We start from the raw sequence: 17,869 nt of genomic DNA, 5'->3' as shown, positions 1-17,869 counted from the left end.
TTTCTGTTTGCACACAGTAAAAATAAAGATATACAACACTATTCCCAATATTAACTACTAAATGATAAAAACCATTAACATTTATATTTCTTTCTGTGTCCTATAACATTTTATAGCATTACAATGACTATTTTCTACAAAAATTATTTAATGAATATTTAATGCATGTCAACAATATGTTAGGAACTAGATTAATCCTTGAGGATCCAAAATTGAGGGGAAAAACACACAGGTAGGTCCTTCATACAAGCAGTTATAAGTTAGTGGTCATACAGTTGTGCAAAAAGTGTGCATTTTATCCTTTTTTTGTCTTATGCATAAAATACCACTAATGCTATACTAGTTCTAAGAGTAAAAACAATAAAATAAATTTAGATATGCATAGAAAGGAAGGAACTTAGAGAAAACCACAGAAATGAATAGGGAAAAAATCACCGGTAATGATAGTCACTAATGGCTAAAATAAGTTGTGACTTCAGAATTTCCTGCTAACTTTTCTGCCTTCATTATTTTACCTATTATATGGCAAGCAAAGTATAGCTTCCATAACAAATATTTATTTCCTGGTGGACTCATTGAATGCAGAGACTTCTATGTATGTATAATAACAACTTTAAAAGATTAAATTATTGAATGCACTTTTGCTGGACTAAATTAACAATGTGTATAATTTAATGTCATTTTTTTTAAGGTAAGAGGAGGGGAGAGAGTGAGGCAGACTCTCACATGTGCCCCAACCAGGATCCATCCAGCAATCCTGTTTGGGGCCAATGCTCAAATACCAAGCTATTTTTAGCACCTGATGTGGACACTCTGACCAACTGAGCTATCCTCAGCATGCCTGACCCACGGTTGAACCAATTGAGCCACTAGCTGCAGTAGAGGAAGAGAGAGAGAAGGAGGAGAGAGATGTGGAGGGACAGAGAAGCAGATGGTTGCTTCTCCTGTGTGCCCTGACTGGGAATTGAACCTGGGACGTCCATATGCCAGGCCGATGCACTATCCGCTGAGCCACCAGCCAGGGCTCTAATGTCTGTTTTTAAATGTAATATTTTAATAAAGAAGAACCATTATATGAAAGAGTATGCAAATCAAAGAATACAGCTTCTTGCATTTTCACTGTGAGTGTACAAGTAACAGCCTCAATCTAGTTTTAAAACAAATTGAATGTTGCCAACAGACACCTCCAGCATATTCTCTTCCAGTCACTACCATCAAAAAGGAGCTGCCATTCTGAGTTCTATCAGCATCTGGAAGTTTTGTGTATTTTAAAATGAATCCTAGAGAATATATTGTTATTGTGTCATTTTTTTTGCTTAGTATTATGATTACAAGATCCATCCAAGTTGTTGTATGTAGCTGGAATCTGTTCATTCTTACTGCTCCCTTTGTTATGAATGTTATAATTTATTTACCTATTCTATTCTTTATGATCACTGAAGCATTTCCCAGTTGTGGCTATTAAAATAATGTGCTATGAACATTCTTTTAAGTAATTTTGATGAACATGTGTTAATAATTCACTGTTGTGTATAAACCTAGTTGTGGAATGTATCTAACTCAGTAGTAGATAGTGCTAAAGTATTTCCTACAAAGTTGCACTCCCAGTTGTCCCATCTACCTGGCCATCACTTAAAGTATCAATAGTTTTTGCATGTTAGCCTTTCTGATAGATGTGTAAGTGGTAGTTCACTGTTGCCTTAGTTTACATTCCCTGAGAAACAAGCACCTTTTCACTATTATTGTACATTTAGATATCCTCCTTTGTGTGTGACTGTTCAAGACTTTTGCCCTTTTATATTGAATAATTTGCATTTACTTATTTTACTATTTTATGTAGTTATATTTACTTTCTGTTTATTATTATATATTTATTATATTTAATGTTGATTTAATGGTGTGTTGATTTATCTCCTCAGATACAGGTATTACATATATTTTATATCAGTGTATGTTTTGCTTTTCACTGATTTAACAGTGTTTATATTCTCCATTTGCTAAAAAATTTATATGGTGTTTATTTTCCTGTTTAAGAAAGCTTTGCCTTACCCATATTTAGTAAGGCATTTTTCTATTAGAATTTTTATTGTTTTAACTTTCATATTTACAATTACACTTTGTAAAAATTGGTATTTATATATATGGTGATAGGTAAATATTTATTAAAAGTCCACTCATTCTTCACTGCACTGCAGTGGTGTATTTGTCACAATTAGAGGTATAATATATATGGGCTAATTCGGAACTCTACTCAGTTCTATTGGTCTAGTTATCTTTGTAACAACAGTAAGTCATCTTACATAGTAAACTTCATTATAATTTTTTTTTTGTACTTTTCTGAAGTTGGAAATGGGGAGGCAGTCAGACAGACTCCCGCATGCGCCCGACCGGTATCCACCCAGCACACCCACCAGGGGGTGTTGCTCTGCTGCAACCAGAGCCACACTAGCGCCTGAGGCAGAGGCCACAGAACCATCCTCAGTGTCCGGGCCAACTTTGCTCCAATGGAGCCTCGGCTGCAGGAGGGGAAGAGAGAGGCAGAGAGGAAGGAGAGGGGGAGGGGTGGAGAAGCAGATGGGCACTTTTCCTGTGTGCCCTGGCCAGGAATCAAACCCAGGACTCTGGCACGCCAGGCCGACACTCTACCACTGAGCAAACCAGCCAGGGCCTCATTATAATTTTTAATGTAATTTCTCAATGTTATTTTTCCTTTAATGTTGTTTGGAATATTTTAGCTTTGTTCATTTTCCATATATGTTTTCGAAACAGCTTTTCATTTTACATATACAAACACATGCATATGAACACAAAATATACTAAAGATATGTTTGAGATTTCATGCACTTCACAATATTCAGTGTTCCCATCCATTAACAGGATATGTCCCATATTTATTTTCATCTTCTTTAATTTGTCTCAATATTTTGTAGTCTTCTGTATAGAATTATCATGCATTGACTTACTAAATTTAGTCTTTGGATTTGTTTTAAAATTATATTGTAAAAGATATCTGTTAAATTTTTACTTCTAACTAGTTGCTGTTAGTATCGAGTGATGTTTCAGCTATCTAGCTATCTATACTTTAGCCAGTAGTACAGAGCTTAACAATTATATCATTTTTTTCAGATTTAAATATATCAGATAGCTGTTTATCACTAAGAACTATCATTTTTAAATTAATTGGTGAGTTTCACTGGATAATCAGTTTATATTTATAAATAATTTACATAGGAGTTTAGATATAATCACAATAAAATTATAATTTATTTGATTAAAATGACTTTCTCATTATTGCACCATACTCAAAAGTTTGATATGTCTCTTTATTTACTCATTTTAAGAATATTTTTATTTAAGTCTTACAATAAAGCTATAGTAATCCAAACAATGGAGTATATTAGTGAAAAAATAGACATATACAACAAAATAGAGACCCTAGAAATAGAGCCACAGAAATATTAGGAAATATTTGACTAAGCAGTAAAGACAATACAGTGGTTAAAAGATCACATTTTCAACAAATAGTGCTAGAAACAATTAGATATCCACATGCAAAAAAATGAAGCTAGATGCAAACTTTACACCTTTTATTTATTTTTTATTTATTTATTTTTTTTGTATTTTTCCGAAGCTGGAAATAGGGAGAGTCAGTCAGACAGACTCCCGCATGCGCCTGACCGGGATCCACCCGGCACGCCCACCAGGGGCGACGCTTTGCCCACCAGGGGGCAATGCTCTGCCCCTCCGGGGCGTCGCTCTGCCGCGACCAGAGCCAGTCTAGCGCCTGGGGCAGAGGCCAAGGAGCCATCCCCAGCGCCCAGGCCATCCTTGCTCCAATGGAGCCTTGGCTGCAGGAGGGGAAGAGAGAGACAGAGAGGAAGGAGGGGGGGTGGAGAAGCAAATGGGTGCTTCTCCTATGTGCCCTGGCCGGGAATCGAACCTGGGTCCCCCGCATGCCAGGCCGACGCTCTACCGCTGAGCCAACCAGCCAGGGCCCACCTTTTATTAAAATAACTCAAAACAGATCACAGAATTAAATGTAAAAAGCAAAATAAAACACAAAACTATAAAACTTCTAGAAGATAATGTAGGACAAAACCTAGATCACGTTTGGTATAGTGACAACTTCTTAGACACAATAGCAAAGGAACACTCTATGAAAGAAATAATTGATAAAGGACTTCATTAACATTAAAACCTTTTGCTCAGTAGAAGTCAATGTCACAACAATGAGAAGACAAGCCACTCACTGGGAGAAAATATTTGCAAGAAGAAACTTCTGATAAAAGGCTGTTATCTAAAACATATAAAGAACTCTGAAAACTCAACAGTAAAAAATAACCTGATTAAAAAGACATTAGAGACATTAATAACAGACACCTCACAGAAGAAGATATACAATGACAAATAAACATATGAAGAGATGTTCCACATCATATGTCATAGGGAAATGTATATTAAAACAATAAAATATCATGACATGTCTATTACAGTGGCCAAAATCCTGACAGACCACACCAAATACTGGCAAAGATGTGGATCAACAGGTGCTCTCACTCATTGCTGGTGGGAGTGCAACATGATACAGACACTTAGAAATATAGTTTGGTGGTTTCCTACAAAACAAAACATATTCTTATCATGTGATCTAGCAATCATGTTTCTCGGTATTTACTCAAGTGAGTTAAAGGTTTTTGTTCACACAAAAATCTGCATACAGATATTTATAGAGGCTTTATTTATAATTTCCAAGACTCAGAAACAAACAAGATGCTCTTCAGTAGGTGAATAGGTAAACTGTGATATATCCAGACATAGAATATTATACAATGTTCCAAAGAAATGAGCTACCAAGCCATGAAGACACATAGAAAAACCATAAATGCATATTAGTAAGTGAAAGAAGCCAGTCTGAAAAGGCTATACATGCTCTATGATTTTAACTATATGACATCATAGAAAAGGAGAAAGTATGGAGATATTAAAAAGGTCAATGATTGGCAGAATTTGGGAGGGGGAATAAGGGAGTGATAAGACACAGCACCTAGGACTGAGAAAACACCCTGAATGGTACCATTCTGGGGAATGTCATTATATATTTTGTCTAAACCCACAGAATGTAGAACACCAAGAGTGAACCCTAATGTAAACTATGGGCTTTGAGTGATTATGATGTGTCTATATAGGGTCACCAATTGTAACAAATGCACCAGTCTGGTGAGAAATGTTCATAATGGGGGAGACAATGCATGTGTAGAGGCAGGGGGTTATGAGAAATCTCTGTACATTCCCCTCAGTTTTACTGTCAATCTAATTGCTCTTAAAAATAGTCTTAATTAAAGCACATAATTTTGCACACCTTAAATACACACAATTTTTATTTCTCAAATATACATCAGTAAACTGGAAACATTTTTAATAAAATAAAATTTAATGAATTTCAATCATATTTAGTGTTTTCTTCATAGAAATTTCCTATTTAGCATTTGTCTTTCTTGTTAATGTTTCATTCTCTAATAAATAAGATATTCTCCCTTATATTTTCTAAGTATATATTTGTGATTTTCAAGACCAACAAAGCTATTTTTTAAGCAGAAAGTGTCTGTAAAGACAATTAATTATATTTCTTGATTCTGCCCTATTGGACACTTTATTTTCTACTGACATGTAGCTTAGTGTTATAACTTCTCCCATAAAATTTCTATTTCATGAAACTCTAGTTTCTAAGAAGCAAATGAAGTGATAAACATTAAAATGTTTGCTTGCAATTTAAAGCACTTCTGTATTTAGCAACATACTTCTATCCCCATGACCATCTTTCCTCAATTTCAGACCCATAAATCAAAGTGCTATCTAGACACTTATACTTAAATTATACTATATACAATTCCAAATCAAACAGAACATCTTTTTTCCAAACATTTTCTCCCTTTATATATTTTCCCTTTAATATCTGGTGCTACCAGCAAACCAGTTATTCAAACCTTAACTCATACAATTACCATAAGAAGAAATCTGACCACACATTTTCTTTAGTGGATTTTCCTAGACTTAAGCAGAGATCAAACCCCTTACAATGAATCACTACCTAATATTTAATTCCTTACCCTCAATGTTTGTCCCTACCTCCCTGCCATATAAAAACACATGTACACACACACAAGCACACAAATCAGGTCAAGCATTTGCTCTAAACTACAGCCACAGAGCCAAAAGTGATTTCACCACAATGTTACCTGTGCCCTAAGAGAACTAGAATTTTAATGTTAGGTCTGCTTTTGGAGGGATAATTAATTCTAGATTAATAGGTCAAGCATATTTGATCATTTACTAAATATAAGTTAAAGTCAGATTAAATTGCAAAAATAAAAAAATAAATAAAAATAAAAGACATAAGGTAAAAAATTCTGAATCTGAATATAGAGAGTCAGGTTTCAAATGCCAGCCGTGCGCGTGGTGGGACTGCAAGAAAGCTACTTTGCTTCTCTTCATCCTAAATCCTTTATTTATTCCTCAGAGGCCTAAACACTTATTTAGAAAAGGCAGAGTTCAAGAGAAGATATATAAATATTTTATGTCCTTAGTAATCAAAAAACAGAAATCACTTAGATATGTAGTAGACCTGACTTTTGCCTACACACCTGTTCATCTAATTTACTAATCTTTCTCTAATTCTCTGTTCAGCACTGTGTAATCTGCTGTTAAAATCCATCTATTTGCCCTGGCTGGTTGGCTCAGTTGTAGAGCATAAGTTATATGAAGTCCTGCTTTCAATTCCCAGCCAGGGCACACAGGAGAAGAACCAAGCCCACCTGCTTCTCCACCTCTCTTCCTTTTGCTTCTATCTATCTATCTATCATCTATCTATCTATCTATCTATCTATCTATCTATCTATCTATCTAATCTTTTCCTCCTCTCTTGCAGCCGGGGCTCCACTGGAGAGAGTTGGCCGGGGGCACTGAGGATGGCTCCATGGCCTCCACATCAGGCACTAATAAAATGGCTCTAGTTGCAAAGCAGCAAGGGCCCCAGATGGGTAGAGCATCGAGCCCTAGTGGGCTGGCCAGGTGGATCCCAGTTGGGGTGCATGCAGGAGTCTGTCTCTGCCTCCCCTCCTCTCATTGAAAAAAAATCCATCCATTTAATTTTTAATTTAAAGAAAATTTTTTTATTAAATTAATTGTGTTTACATAGATTCTAGTGTTGCCCTGAATGCATCCCTTCTCCCCCTTATTCCCTTCAACATCTCCCTTGCTGCCCTCCTAACAGCGCCCCCCTTCCCTTCAGGTTTATCCCATCCTATCATCTCCTTTCCCTCTGTCCTCCTTTCCTTTGGTCCCTTCGATCCCTCCTCTGTCTCTACTAATATTTAACAAAGGAGGTAAGAGCATAAAATGGAGTAAAGACAGCCTCTTTAACAAATGGTGTTGGCGAAATTGGAGAGCTACCTGCAGAAAAATAAAACTAGACCACCAACTTACACCATTCACAAAAATAATCTCAAAATGGAAAAAAGACTTAAATGTAAGCCATGAAACCATAAGCATCTTAGAAGAAAATATAGACAGTAAGATCTCCGACATCTCTCTCAGCAATATATTTGCTGATTTATCTTCACGGGCAAGTGAAATAAAAGACAGGATAAACAAATTGGACTATATCAAACTAAAAAGCCTTTGCACAGCTAAAGATGATAAAAGCAGAATAAAAAGACAAACTACACAATGGGAGAACATATTTGACAATACATCTGATAAGGGGTTAATAACCAAAATTTATAAAGAACTTGTAAAGCTGAACACCAGGAAGATAAACAATCCAATCAAAAAATGGGTAAAAGAAATGAATAGATACTTCTCCAAAGAGGATATACAGATGGCCAGTAGGCATATGAAAAAATGCTCAACATCACTAATCATTAGAGAAATGCAAATTAAAACCACAATGAGATATCACCTCATACTAGTCAGAATGGCACTCATCAAAAAAACAACACAGAATAAGTGCTGGCGAGGATGTGGAGAAAAGGGAACCCTCCTGCACTGCTGGTGGGAATGCAGACTGGTGCAGCCACTGTGGAAAACAGTATGGAGATTCCTCAAAAAATTAAAAATGGAACTGCCTTTTGACCCAGCTATCCCATTTTTAGAAATATACCCCAAGAACACCATAGCACTGTTTCAAAAGGAGAAATGCACCCCTATGTTTATAGCAGCATTGTTCACAATAGTGTAGATCTGGAAACAGTCCAAGTGTCTGTCAGTGGACGAGTGGATTAAAAAGCAATGGTACATATACACAATGGAATACTATGGGGCCATGAAAAGGAAGGAAATATTACCTTTTGCAACAACATGGATGGACCTGGAAACTATTATGTTAAGTAAAATGAGCCAGGCAGAGAAAGAAAATAAGAACTGAGGAATGGAATAAAAAAAAATTTTGAAAGAAAAATGAAGTAATCAAGTGACATCTTAAGGTGTTATTTGGACAATCACAGCGCATACCATGGAAACCTGTCCATATAACCAGGACTATCTTCCCAATGCATGTGATAGATTATATTAATGTTCCCAATTTTTACCAACTCTCTTTTTAAGAGGAATAGAATTCCCACCCTCTTGACATCTGGCATGGGCTTATGACACACTTTGTTCAATGAAGTATGAGCAGAAGTAACATTTATCATCTTTCTGTGCAAACTTTAAGAGCCATCAAGTGATCTCACTAATGCACATGTGCTATTAGAGCAACATGCCCCAGGAGGATCTGATCCCTCACCTGGATCTGAGAAGTGGAAACAGCATGAAGCACAAATGTAGCAAACACAGGTAAGTTGCAATGCAAGTGAGAACTAAACCTTTATATATTCGTGTATCACTAAGATCCGGAGGTTGCTCATGACTGCAGGATCACCTAAGAAATGCTCTCTCAATTTCCTCCAGAGGGATCTTCTCATTCGCTTACCCACACTTCAAAGATTTTTTTTCTCCTCTGGTTCTGTTCTTAACGAAATAAAATGCAGTAACATTGTAGGCATTTAGACAGGCATGAACAGAGCAAAAATGATGGGCCTGTTGCAGAAGGTCACCAAAGCAGGGACAAATAGGCCATGCCTTAGTCGTGTTTCAGCTCCAGGCCCAGAAAAGCAGCAGAATCAGACAAGTGACTCCATGGCTAACCTTAGAACCCCTGCCTTAGTGCTGACAGATCAATGGAGACCGTGACCCTGACAGGACACACTTGGAAAGCTGATGAATATTCTATTAAGATCCTCCCCTGGGACCTCCCTTAAAATCTCCACCCTTAAAAACCCTGAAGATGAAGTACCAAAGAACCCAGCATGCTCGCCCTCTTGGGCGCTCCAGGAGGGAGCGTGGCCTGGCCTTCTGTTCCCCCAACCTGTCTCCTCCTCTGACCTCCAAGTGTGTTTCTCTCTTTCTCTTAAGCTCCTCTTCTTTTGCCTCTATAACTTGTTTTCTGAGCTCATTTCTTCTACCTCTGTGACTATCTAAATAAAGTTTCTCTAATATTTTGAGTCTTGGCTCTGCCTTCTTTCCTAGCCAGAATCAAGTACTGAGGCTGCTGAACCAATGCACAGTCTGACCCCACCATCTAACACCTGGTGCCATTTTTCATTCTTGCTGCCGCCAACAATATTAGCAACTACTAGTTTTGGTCACCCTTCAGAAAACAATGTTCCTTTTGTTTTCTTCAAAAACATATGTTTAACATAAAGGCAAATGTTATGATTTGTATCATTCTATCTTTTCCAAAGATAAAATAACCACTAAGAGATTTTAACAAATGTCCTATTTAATCATCAAGTATCATCATTTCTCTCTTCTCCCCTCCTTTACACCCTACAACAATTAATTACGAATAGCATAGTTACGTGTCAGGCACTATGTCACTATGTTTGATAAAGAGGACTCAGTGTTGAAGAAAATACAGTCATTGCCTATGTCTGTCCTCAAGGATCTTCCCATTTTTTGAGGGAGACATATACCAGTCAAATATTTACACATAATAGAAGAATTAGATTTAACTGGTCGGTCAGCGAAAGCTACCCAGAACTAACTCCTAAACTTTAGTCTTAAGGATAAGTAGTAGTCAAGTGGGTATAGGGAAAGAAAAAACATTATAGGAAATGGAACTAGCATAAAAATGCCATATGGTCTGGAAAGAAAGTGTGACAAGTAGGAAAATTTCAATGAAGGCCAGTGTATTTGAATCATTTAAATAAGGATTAACCAGGTGTGATATGACTGCAGAGGCAGGTACACCTGCCTATTCAGATACTTTGTAGGATACATTAACGAGGGATTTTTGTCTCTTTTTGCAGCTAAAATTAATGCGGGTATGGAGAGAAACTGATCATACTTTTAATTAAAACTAAAGCAAAAGAATGTACTTCCCACAATGTAGATAATAGGTTAGGAAGAGGGCATAGAGACTATATGTAAACCAGCTTGAAAAGGCACTGTCAATTCATGCCAGACATGATGAGAGCTTATACCAGGGGCCAGGTGGAGCAGGAAAAAAGCAAATAGATTTTAAAAAATATTTAGTCTGTGAAATATTTCTTGTTAAAATGTTAAATGTGAATGTTGAAATAGTGGAGTCAAAAGCACTTGTAGGTTTATGAGCTAAGAAAAGTAATTTAGTAGTTTCAGGGAAGGATTCAGGGTTGACTGAAAGAAACCCTAAACTTCATTAGACATATTATAATTTTAAAGTATCTTTGATTATAAGATGATAGATCCAAAGGAATGATATGACAATGTAAAATCCATATAAAGATCATTCTTTTTCACTATTTTGGTTTTTCTAAAGGGGTTCAGAGTGATTAAAGAACAGTATTTGAAACAGAAACAAAATGTAATTTAATGATAAACACAAAAACCACCAAAGCACTGCGAAAACACAAAATAAAGAGGTTTATTATATTTAACATATCTGATACATTATATAAGAATAAACATTATATTGGGACAATTACCTGTCTTTGATTGAACTTCTTATGGTTTCCATATCTTTCTCAATTCTTTTATTTTCTTCCTTCAATTGAGTAGATGCTAGTGAAAGATCTGAAAAATCTTTTGTGATATTAGAAAGATCAATCTCCCATAATTTTTTCTTTAAGAAAAAAATAAAAGGAACATTATACATGTTAATGTATCTCAAAAAGAAATAATATATAAAATAATGAAATTACATTAGTTGCATATTTTAATGTTTTGAAATAAAGAGTGAAAATCTAATGGAAAGTAGAGAAAGGTCAACTTACTGTAAGATAAAACTCATTAAGTACTTCCAGATAGATATTTTGATCATGTTCTTTCTTTGAGACTAGTTTATCATAAACTCTTTTCAAATCATTTAGCTAAGAAAAATATAGACAAAAATAAATAAACTGTGATAAATTGCATTATTTTATAAAATAAGAACTAGATATTTCATTTTATGCAGCTATCAGAAGTTAATAAATATTGATTAAAATAGTGTAAATAATACCATAGACTGTTTTCATTTATGAAATTGATATGATTCAGAATAAAATAGAGCAAATCAAGTCTAACAGTGCTCAAATGAATAACTGATTGTGATAAAATAGAATGTGTTTAGTTATGTTGTAAGAATTGATAAAAATTAGTAAATTTAAGTCATAATTTGTCACATCAACAAATTAAAGGAGAAAATAACATGAATATGGCTAACACCTCACAAAATAATCATGTGATTCTTTCATTATATAGTTTCCATAATTTTAAAACTAGAACAAGGAAAAGCTACCCAACTATAATATAAAGAACCAACAGCAAATATAAAAATAAATCATAAAATGTTAAATGCATGCCCACTGAATGAAAGAATGAGAATGGATTATCTTTTAGCAACACTATTATGAATCATCTTTTGTGAAAGTTTAGCCAAATGCAATTGGATGATGAAACCAAATGTTACTATTATTATATTGAATGTGAATGGGTAATGTTTTCAAATTTAGATTATATTATTGAATATCTAGGAAAACAGAAGAGTCTATCTAAAACTACCTTAAATGTTTTTGTTAAAAGGCCATATATAAACATAAGAAAAATAATAGCTTGTATTTATAAAAGGAATACTCTACTAAAAAAACTTAGTAAGAATACAAAGTTTTGTTAAAAATAAAATATTTGGGAATAAATCCAACACCAAAGAGAGCACTTATACAAGCAAACAAAAATTCTTATTTAAAAGTTTAAATCAATAACCACCTAAAAGAATGGTATGCCAACAAAGGTTTAATAAAATACAATGTCGATTATCCCAAAATTAATATAAAGCATAATAAAAGAAGTATTCTCTTTTAAACTGCATGAAATGAAGATAGCATGGAAGGCTAGCCAAAAGGTACATGAGAAATAAGAATAATAGTGGAAACTTGCTATCAGATACTGAAAACATTGTATAATAAATATCATTAGAATAGAGCACTATTTATTTTTTTTGCATTATAATAAAGATCGAGGGAAATACCAGAGCCCAAAAATAGATATGAACTAATATTTTTTAAAATGGTACTTGAATTCAGTGAGAGAGAAATCATTTACTTTAAATAATGTGACTGGAATAATGTAGAATATCTTTTTTTATTTTTTTAAATTGGTCCGTCTAGTTCACATCTGACTCACATTATAACATCACCACCAACAAAAAACCCACATACACACACACACACAAAACACGTAGACACAGACAACAGTGTGATGATAGCCAGAAGGAAGGGTAAGTGGATGTGGGCAAAGGGAGAGAAAATAAATTCAATTAAAAAATTAAAATAATAAATTTCAGATAAATAAAAATCTAAATGCAACACAAAACAATGCAAATTAATCAATATGAGTTCATTTTTATAATCTTGTGCTAAAGGAGAATGTCTCCTTGATAAGTAAACCAAGAAGATCTGTTGACATGTTTGACAGTGTATTTTACAATAAATAAGATTAAAGAAAAATAAGACTTGAAAAATGTGAAATAAAAAGCCCAACATTCCAAGATACAGTCCTGATGAAGGGCACCGGTAAAAATGGCAGACTAAGAACACTGAAAACTCTCCTCCATAAAGTTAATGAGAAAACTGACAAAAGGAAACTGTCAAAACTAACTTTTTCAGAACTATGGAGAATAACTGAATGCTTTCAGAAATCTGAGGTGCATTTATTCAAGAAATACAGCTTAATATTAATAAGAAGTATGAGTTTTCAGAGCTTTAACTTGTACTAATCCCATCCCTCCCTCCTCTTTGGTCCTTGGTAGCCTGGAAGAATAACATTCCACATTTGTGGAGAGCACCAGCAAGCAGTCAGGCAACCACCAAAAGTAGCAGATCAGGATTGGAATGCCTTCAAAGCTTCATTCTATATGAATATCATTATTTGGCCCACCTGGTTTATTTATTTATTTTTTTTGAAGACTATACATGCAAGGGCATCTGTATTTAACAAATACAAAGTTCACCCAATACAAAAAGTGTCCCCCAAAATGTTTTTCCTATGGCATAATTGTCACACACACAAAATACATCACAGACAATTGATTAAGTTTGTTGCCACTTTAGTGGATTACAACTGGGGTAAACAATAGACTAACCAACAAACTTAAAAACAAAGGCTTTGGAAGAGAATGAGATGTCTATATGGGCTTTGTAAAGCTCCAACCTATTCCTGGGAATCTAGAAGGTTGCTGCATGCACAGAGATGTATAAAAGCCCAGGGTTTTCCATATGCTCTGATGACATCTGAGATTCCCTTTAAGTTCTCACCTCTGGCTGACACTGAGACTCTATGAAAGCCGAAAGTGAAAACCAAGGCAGAATTGACAACTGCCTGGTGATTGTTGAGGAAGTGCCTAAAGGAGAACACCAAGACCCTTTGCAATGACCAGATTTATTGTTCTAGACTTTTAAGGATAATTGTCCAATCATTAATAGACCACTGAGACAACTGAGAAGAAACTTTAGTGGTTGCACATGACAAAGAAAACAGACTTTACAGAATTCATTCATAAATACCATTAAACACACAAGTAACAACTCCAACAAACAGAAAACAGAAACAAACTCAGGGCACGAATGAGAATCTTATTCCTAGAGTTACTTAAAATGTCCAGTTTTTAACAAAAATATGAAACACGTATAGAAACAAGAAAGACCATATGGAAGAAAATATCATGCAATAAAAACAGTAAAAGAAGAAGCTAAGATGTTGAGTTTATTAGTCCAATCGGCTATTTTAAATTTGTGCCAAAAGCTAAAGGTAAATATCTAAGGAACTAAAGGAAATCATTAACATTTAGAAAATACAGGCCCTGGCCGGTTGGCTCAACCGTAGAGCGTCGGCCTGGCGTGCAGGGGAACCGGGTTCAATTCCCGGCCAGGGCACATAGGAGAAGCGCCCATTTGCTTCTCCACCCCCCCCTCCTTCCTCTCTGTCTCTCTCTTCCCCTCCCGCAGCCAAGGCTCCATTGGAGCAAAGATGGCCCGGGCGCTGGGGATGGCTCCTTGGCCTCTGCCCCAGGCGCTAGAGTGGCTCTGGTCACGGCAGAGCGACACCCCAGAGGGGCAGAGCATTGCCCCCTGGTGGGCAGAGAGTCGCCCCTGGTGAGCGTGCCGGGTGGATCCCGGTCGGGCGCATGCAGGAGTCTGTCTGACTGTCTCTCCCCGTTTCCAGCTTCAGAAAAATACAAAAAAAAAAAAAAAAAAAAAAAAAGAAAATATAAACAAAGAGATAGCAAAAGAGAAATAACATTTTACATACAAAGGATCTTCATAAGATTAATACATGCTTCATCATCCAAAAGCATGGGGCCAGGAGGTAGATGCTAACATATTTAAAGTACTGAGAAAAAGGAACCCAGAACCCTACATCATGTAAAGCTGTCACTTAAAAATAAAGGAGATATTTTGACATTGTCATATAATCAAAAGCAGAAAATCTGTCAGTAGGAGATCTGTCCTATAAGAAATACTAAAGGGAATCCTTCAGGCTGAGAAAAAGAACACTAGGCAGGAACTTGAATATACAAGATAATGAGAGAATCAGCAAACATAATTACATAAGCAAATATCAAAGTGGCATAAATATATTATTATTTTGTAACATTTTCTTTTTTACATGATTTAAAAGACAACATAAAGTAGTAATTATAAATTTCTGTTGATACATACATATGTATAAGAATGTAATTTGTACAATACGAACACAAACAAATGGGGAAAGGCTGGGCACTATAGTATAGAAGAGTCAAGTTTCTGTATACTATTAACATTAAAAGTAAATACTAAGCACTATTAAAATTAAATTAGTATTAGTCCAAAATAGATTGTTTTATGGTACTATTTTTTTTTTATTTATTCACTTTAGAGAGGAGAGGGAGAGACAGAGAAAGAGAGAGTGAGGACAGAGAGAGAGAGAAGGGGAAGCATCAACTCCCATATGTGCCTTGACCAGGCAAGCCCAGGGTTTAGAACCGGCGACCTCAGCATTTCCAAGTCGACGCTTTATCCACTGCGCCACCACAGGTCAGGCTATGGTACTATTTTTAATCTCAGGGAACTATTATGAAAATAATTTTTAAATACATAGTAAGATAAATGACAAGGTAATTGAAATGGTACACTAAGAAATATCTATTTAATGCACAATAAAGGTAGTAATGAAGTAATAGAATATAAGACAGAAAACAAATAGCAAAATGACAGACATATATCCCATTTGTCAATAATTATATTAAATATAAATGGATTAAACAATCAATGTATAGAAATTGACAAAATAAATTATTTTTATTAAATGAGCCTGTCATATAGCATGGATAAACCTGAGGAGCATTATGCTAAGTGAAACAAGCCAGTCAGAAAAAGACAAGTACCCTAAGATTCACATGTGGAATCTAATGAACAAAATAAATTAACAAACAAAATAGAACCAGACTCACAGAGAACAGACTGACAGCTATCAAAGGAGGGGGAGGTTGTAGGGCTGAATGAAAAAGGTTTTTGCCTAATTTTGCAAAAACAAAAAACAAACAAAAACTCATAGACACAGAAAATAAAATGGTGATTACCAGAACGTCAGGGTGGTGGAGAGATAATAAAGAAATGACCATCATTTACTTTCTACAAGACATATTTTAGATTCAAAAACACAAATATGTTGTAAGTAAAAGGTTGTAAATAGATAGAGTATGAAAATTATAGCCAAGGAGAGCTAGAGTAGCTATATTAATATTATACAAAATGTGCTTTTGAATAAAAATTGTTATTAGAGACATTTTATAATGACATGAGTCAATTAATCCAGAAGATATAATTATCATATAAACATAGATGCATCAAACAACAAAGCCTCAAAATATATGAAGTAAGAAACTGACAGATTTGAAAAGATATATAGGCAATTCAGAAATATAGTCTTCAATATACACTTTAAATAATGGAAAAGGCTAGACAGAACATTAACAAGGAAATGAACTTGAAAAACACTAACAAGACCTAACAAACATTTATACAGCACTCCTTCCATCAAGAGCAGGATAGTATTTTTTTTTCTTAAGTGCACACAGAGCATTCTTCAGGAAAGATCTTATGTTAAACTATAAAACAAGTCATACTAAGTTTTAAAAGGCTGAAATAATGCAAAGTATATTCTCTATCCAAACAGGAATAAGATTAGAAAACAATAACAAAAGCCCACTATTATTCAAAGATATTTTAATGCATTTCTTATAGTGATAGATAAGTCAGAAAATAAATCAGAAATATAAAAGGTTTAAATAACACAATTGTCACAGATCAAATCATTTGCAATAAAAGATTTTTTTACTTTGAGATAAAAAAATATTTCTAAGCAAGTTCAGAAAAGTAAAAAGTTCAAAAAGCATGTAACTTCTCTTAAATTAAAATTTCATTTATTAGAACTTATCATAAAAATGAAAATGACTGGGTGAAAATATTTTTAAGATATGTAACTTTAAACTATTTAGTATCCATAATATACAATAAATTCTTACAAATCAATAAAAAATAAACAATCATTCAATGTACAGAGGAAAAATCATTAGCAGGTTCTACATGGAAAAGGAAATACAAATGACCTTTCATTTTGTATTTCAAAAGCCATTAAAATATGCTTAGGTCATTAATAATTAAGGATTTATTTTTTAGAAATGAGGTACAATTAAAGAAACATGATAGAAAGTGGCAAAAAGGACACAGTTATTTATAACTCTAGTAGGAATGCAAATTGGTACAGGAATATGTATTTTACTTTTAAGATACTATCATTTATTTTACCCTTTTATATTATACTTTCCTTTAACTAGAGTGAATGATGTGGCAGAAAAGAAAACACAAGAAAGATGAGTCATAGGGAAGGTCAGAGTGATACCAAGCATGACAGGACTCAATCCACAATTCTTGGTTTACAGCTGAAGGCAACCACCAGCCAGGGGATGCGGACAGTCTCAAAAAACATAGAATGATCCTAGGTTGACAATCACTAAGGAAAAAGATTTAGAACTGAGGTTCTAAATCTACAGGGACTGTTTAATGCCAAAACTGAATGAGCCTGAAAGCACATTCATCCTGGAGCCTCCGCAGGACTGCTGATACCTTGAGTTCAGTCGTCAAACTTTTTATAAAAACCGCCCACTTTTGAAGTGCTGGTCAACCTGGTCCCTACCGTGCAACCAAACAGCGCCGCGATTGGCCCATCATGAAAGCTGGAACGCCCACTAGTGAGCGGTAGGGACCAGGTCTACCAGCACTGCAAAAATGGGCGGTTTTTATAAAAAGTTTGACGACCCTAAGCCATGACATAT

The 17,869-nt window shown here is 34.9% G+C and overlaps 1 protein-coding gene across 1 annotated transcript in view; it reads right to left on the bottom strand.

The window, feature by feature from the left end:
- CCDC178 (coiled-coil domain containing 178) overlaps positions 1 to 17,869 on the bottom strand; it is a 408,692-nt gene that overhangs the window by 318,119 nt on the left and 72,704 nt on the right. The window contains exons 10-11 of the mRNA XM_066352292.1: positions 11,292 to 11,387; positions 11,004 to 11,140 (exon numbers count right to left, since the gene is read on the bottom strand). Of these exons, the coding sequence (XP_066208389.1) occupies positions 11,004 to 11,140; positions 11,292 to 11,387 (233 nt within the window). The remainder of the gene's footprint in view (positions 1 to 11,003; positions 11,141 to 11,291; positions 11,388 to 17,869) is intronic.

Source organism: Saccopteryx leptura, chromosome 11, assembly GCF_036850995.1.
Source record: "Saccopteryx leptura isolate mSacLep1 chromosome 11, mSacLep1_pri_phased_curated, whole genome shotgun sequence".
Lineage (NCBI taxonomy): Eukaryota > Metazoa > Chordata > Mammalia > Chiroptera > Emballonuridae > Saccopteryx > Saccopteryx leptura.
This window is presented reverse-complemented; position numbering and strand designations above follow the sequence as displayed.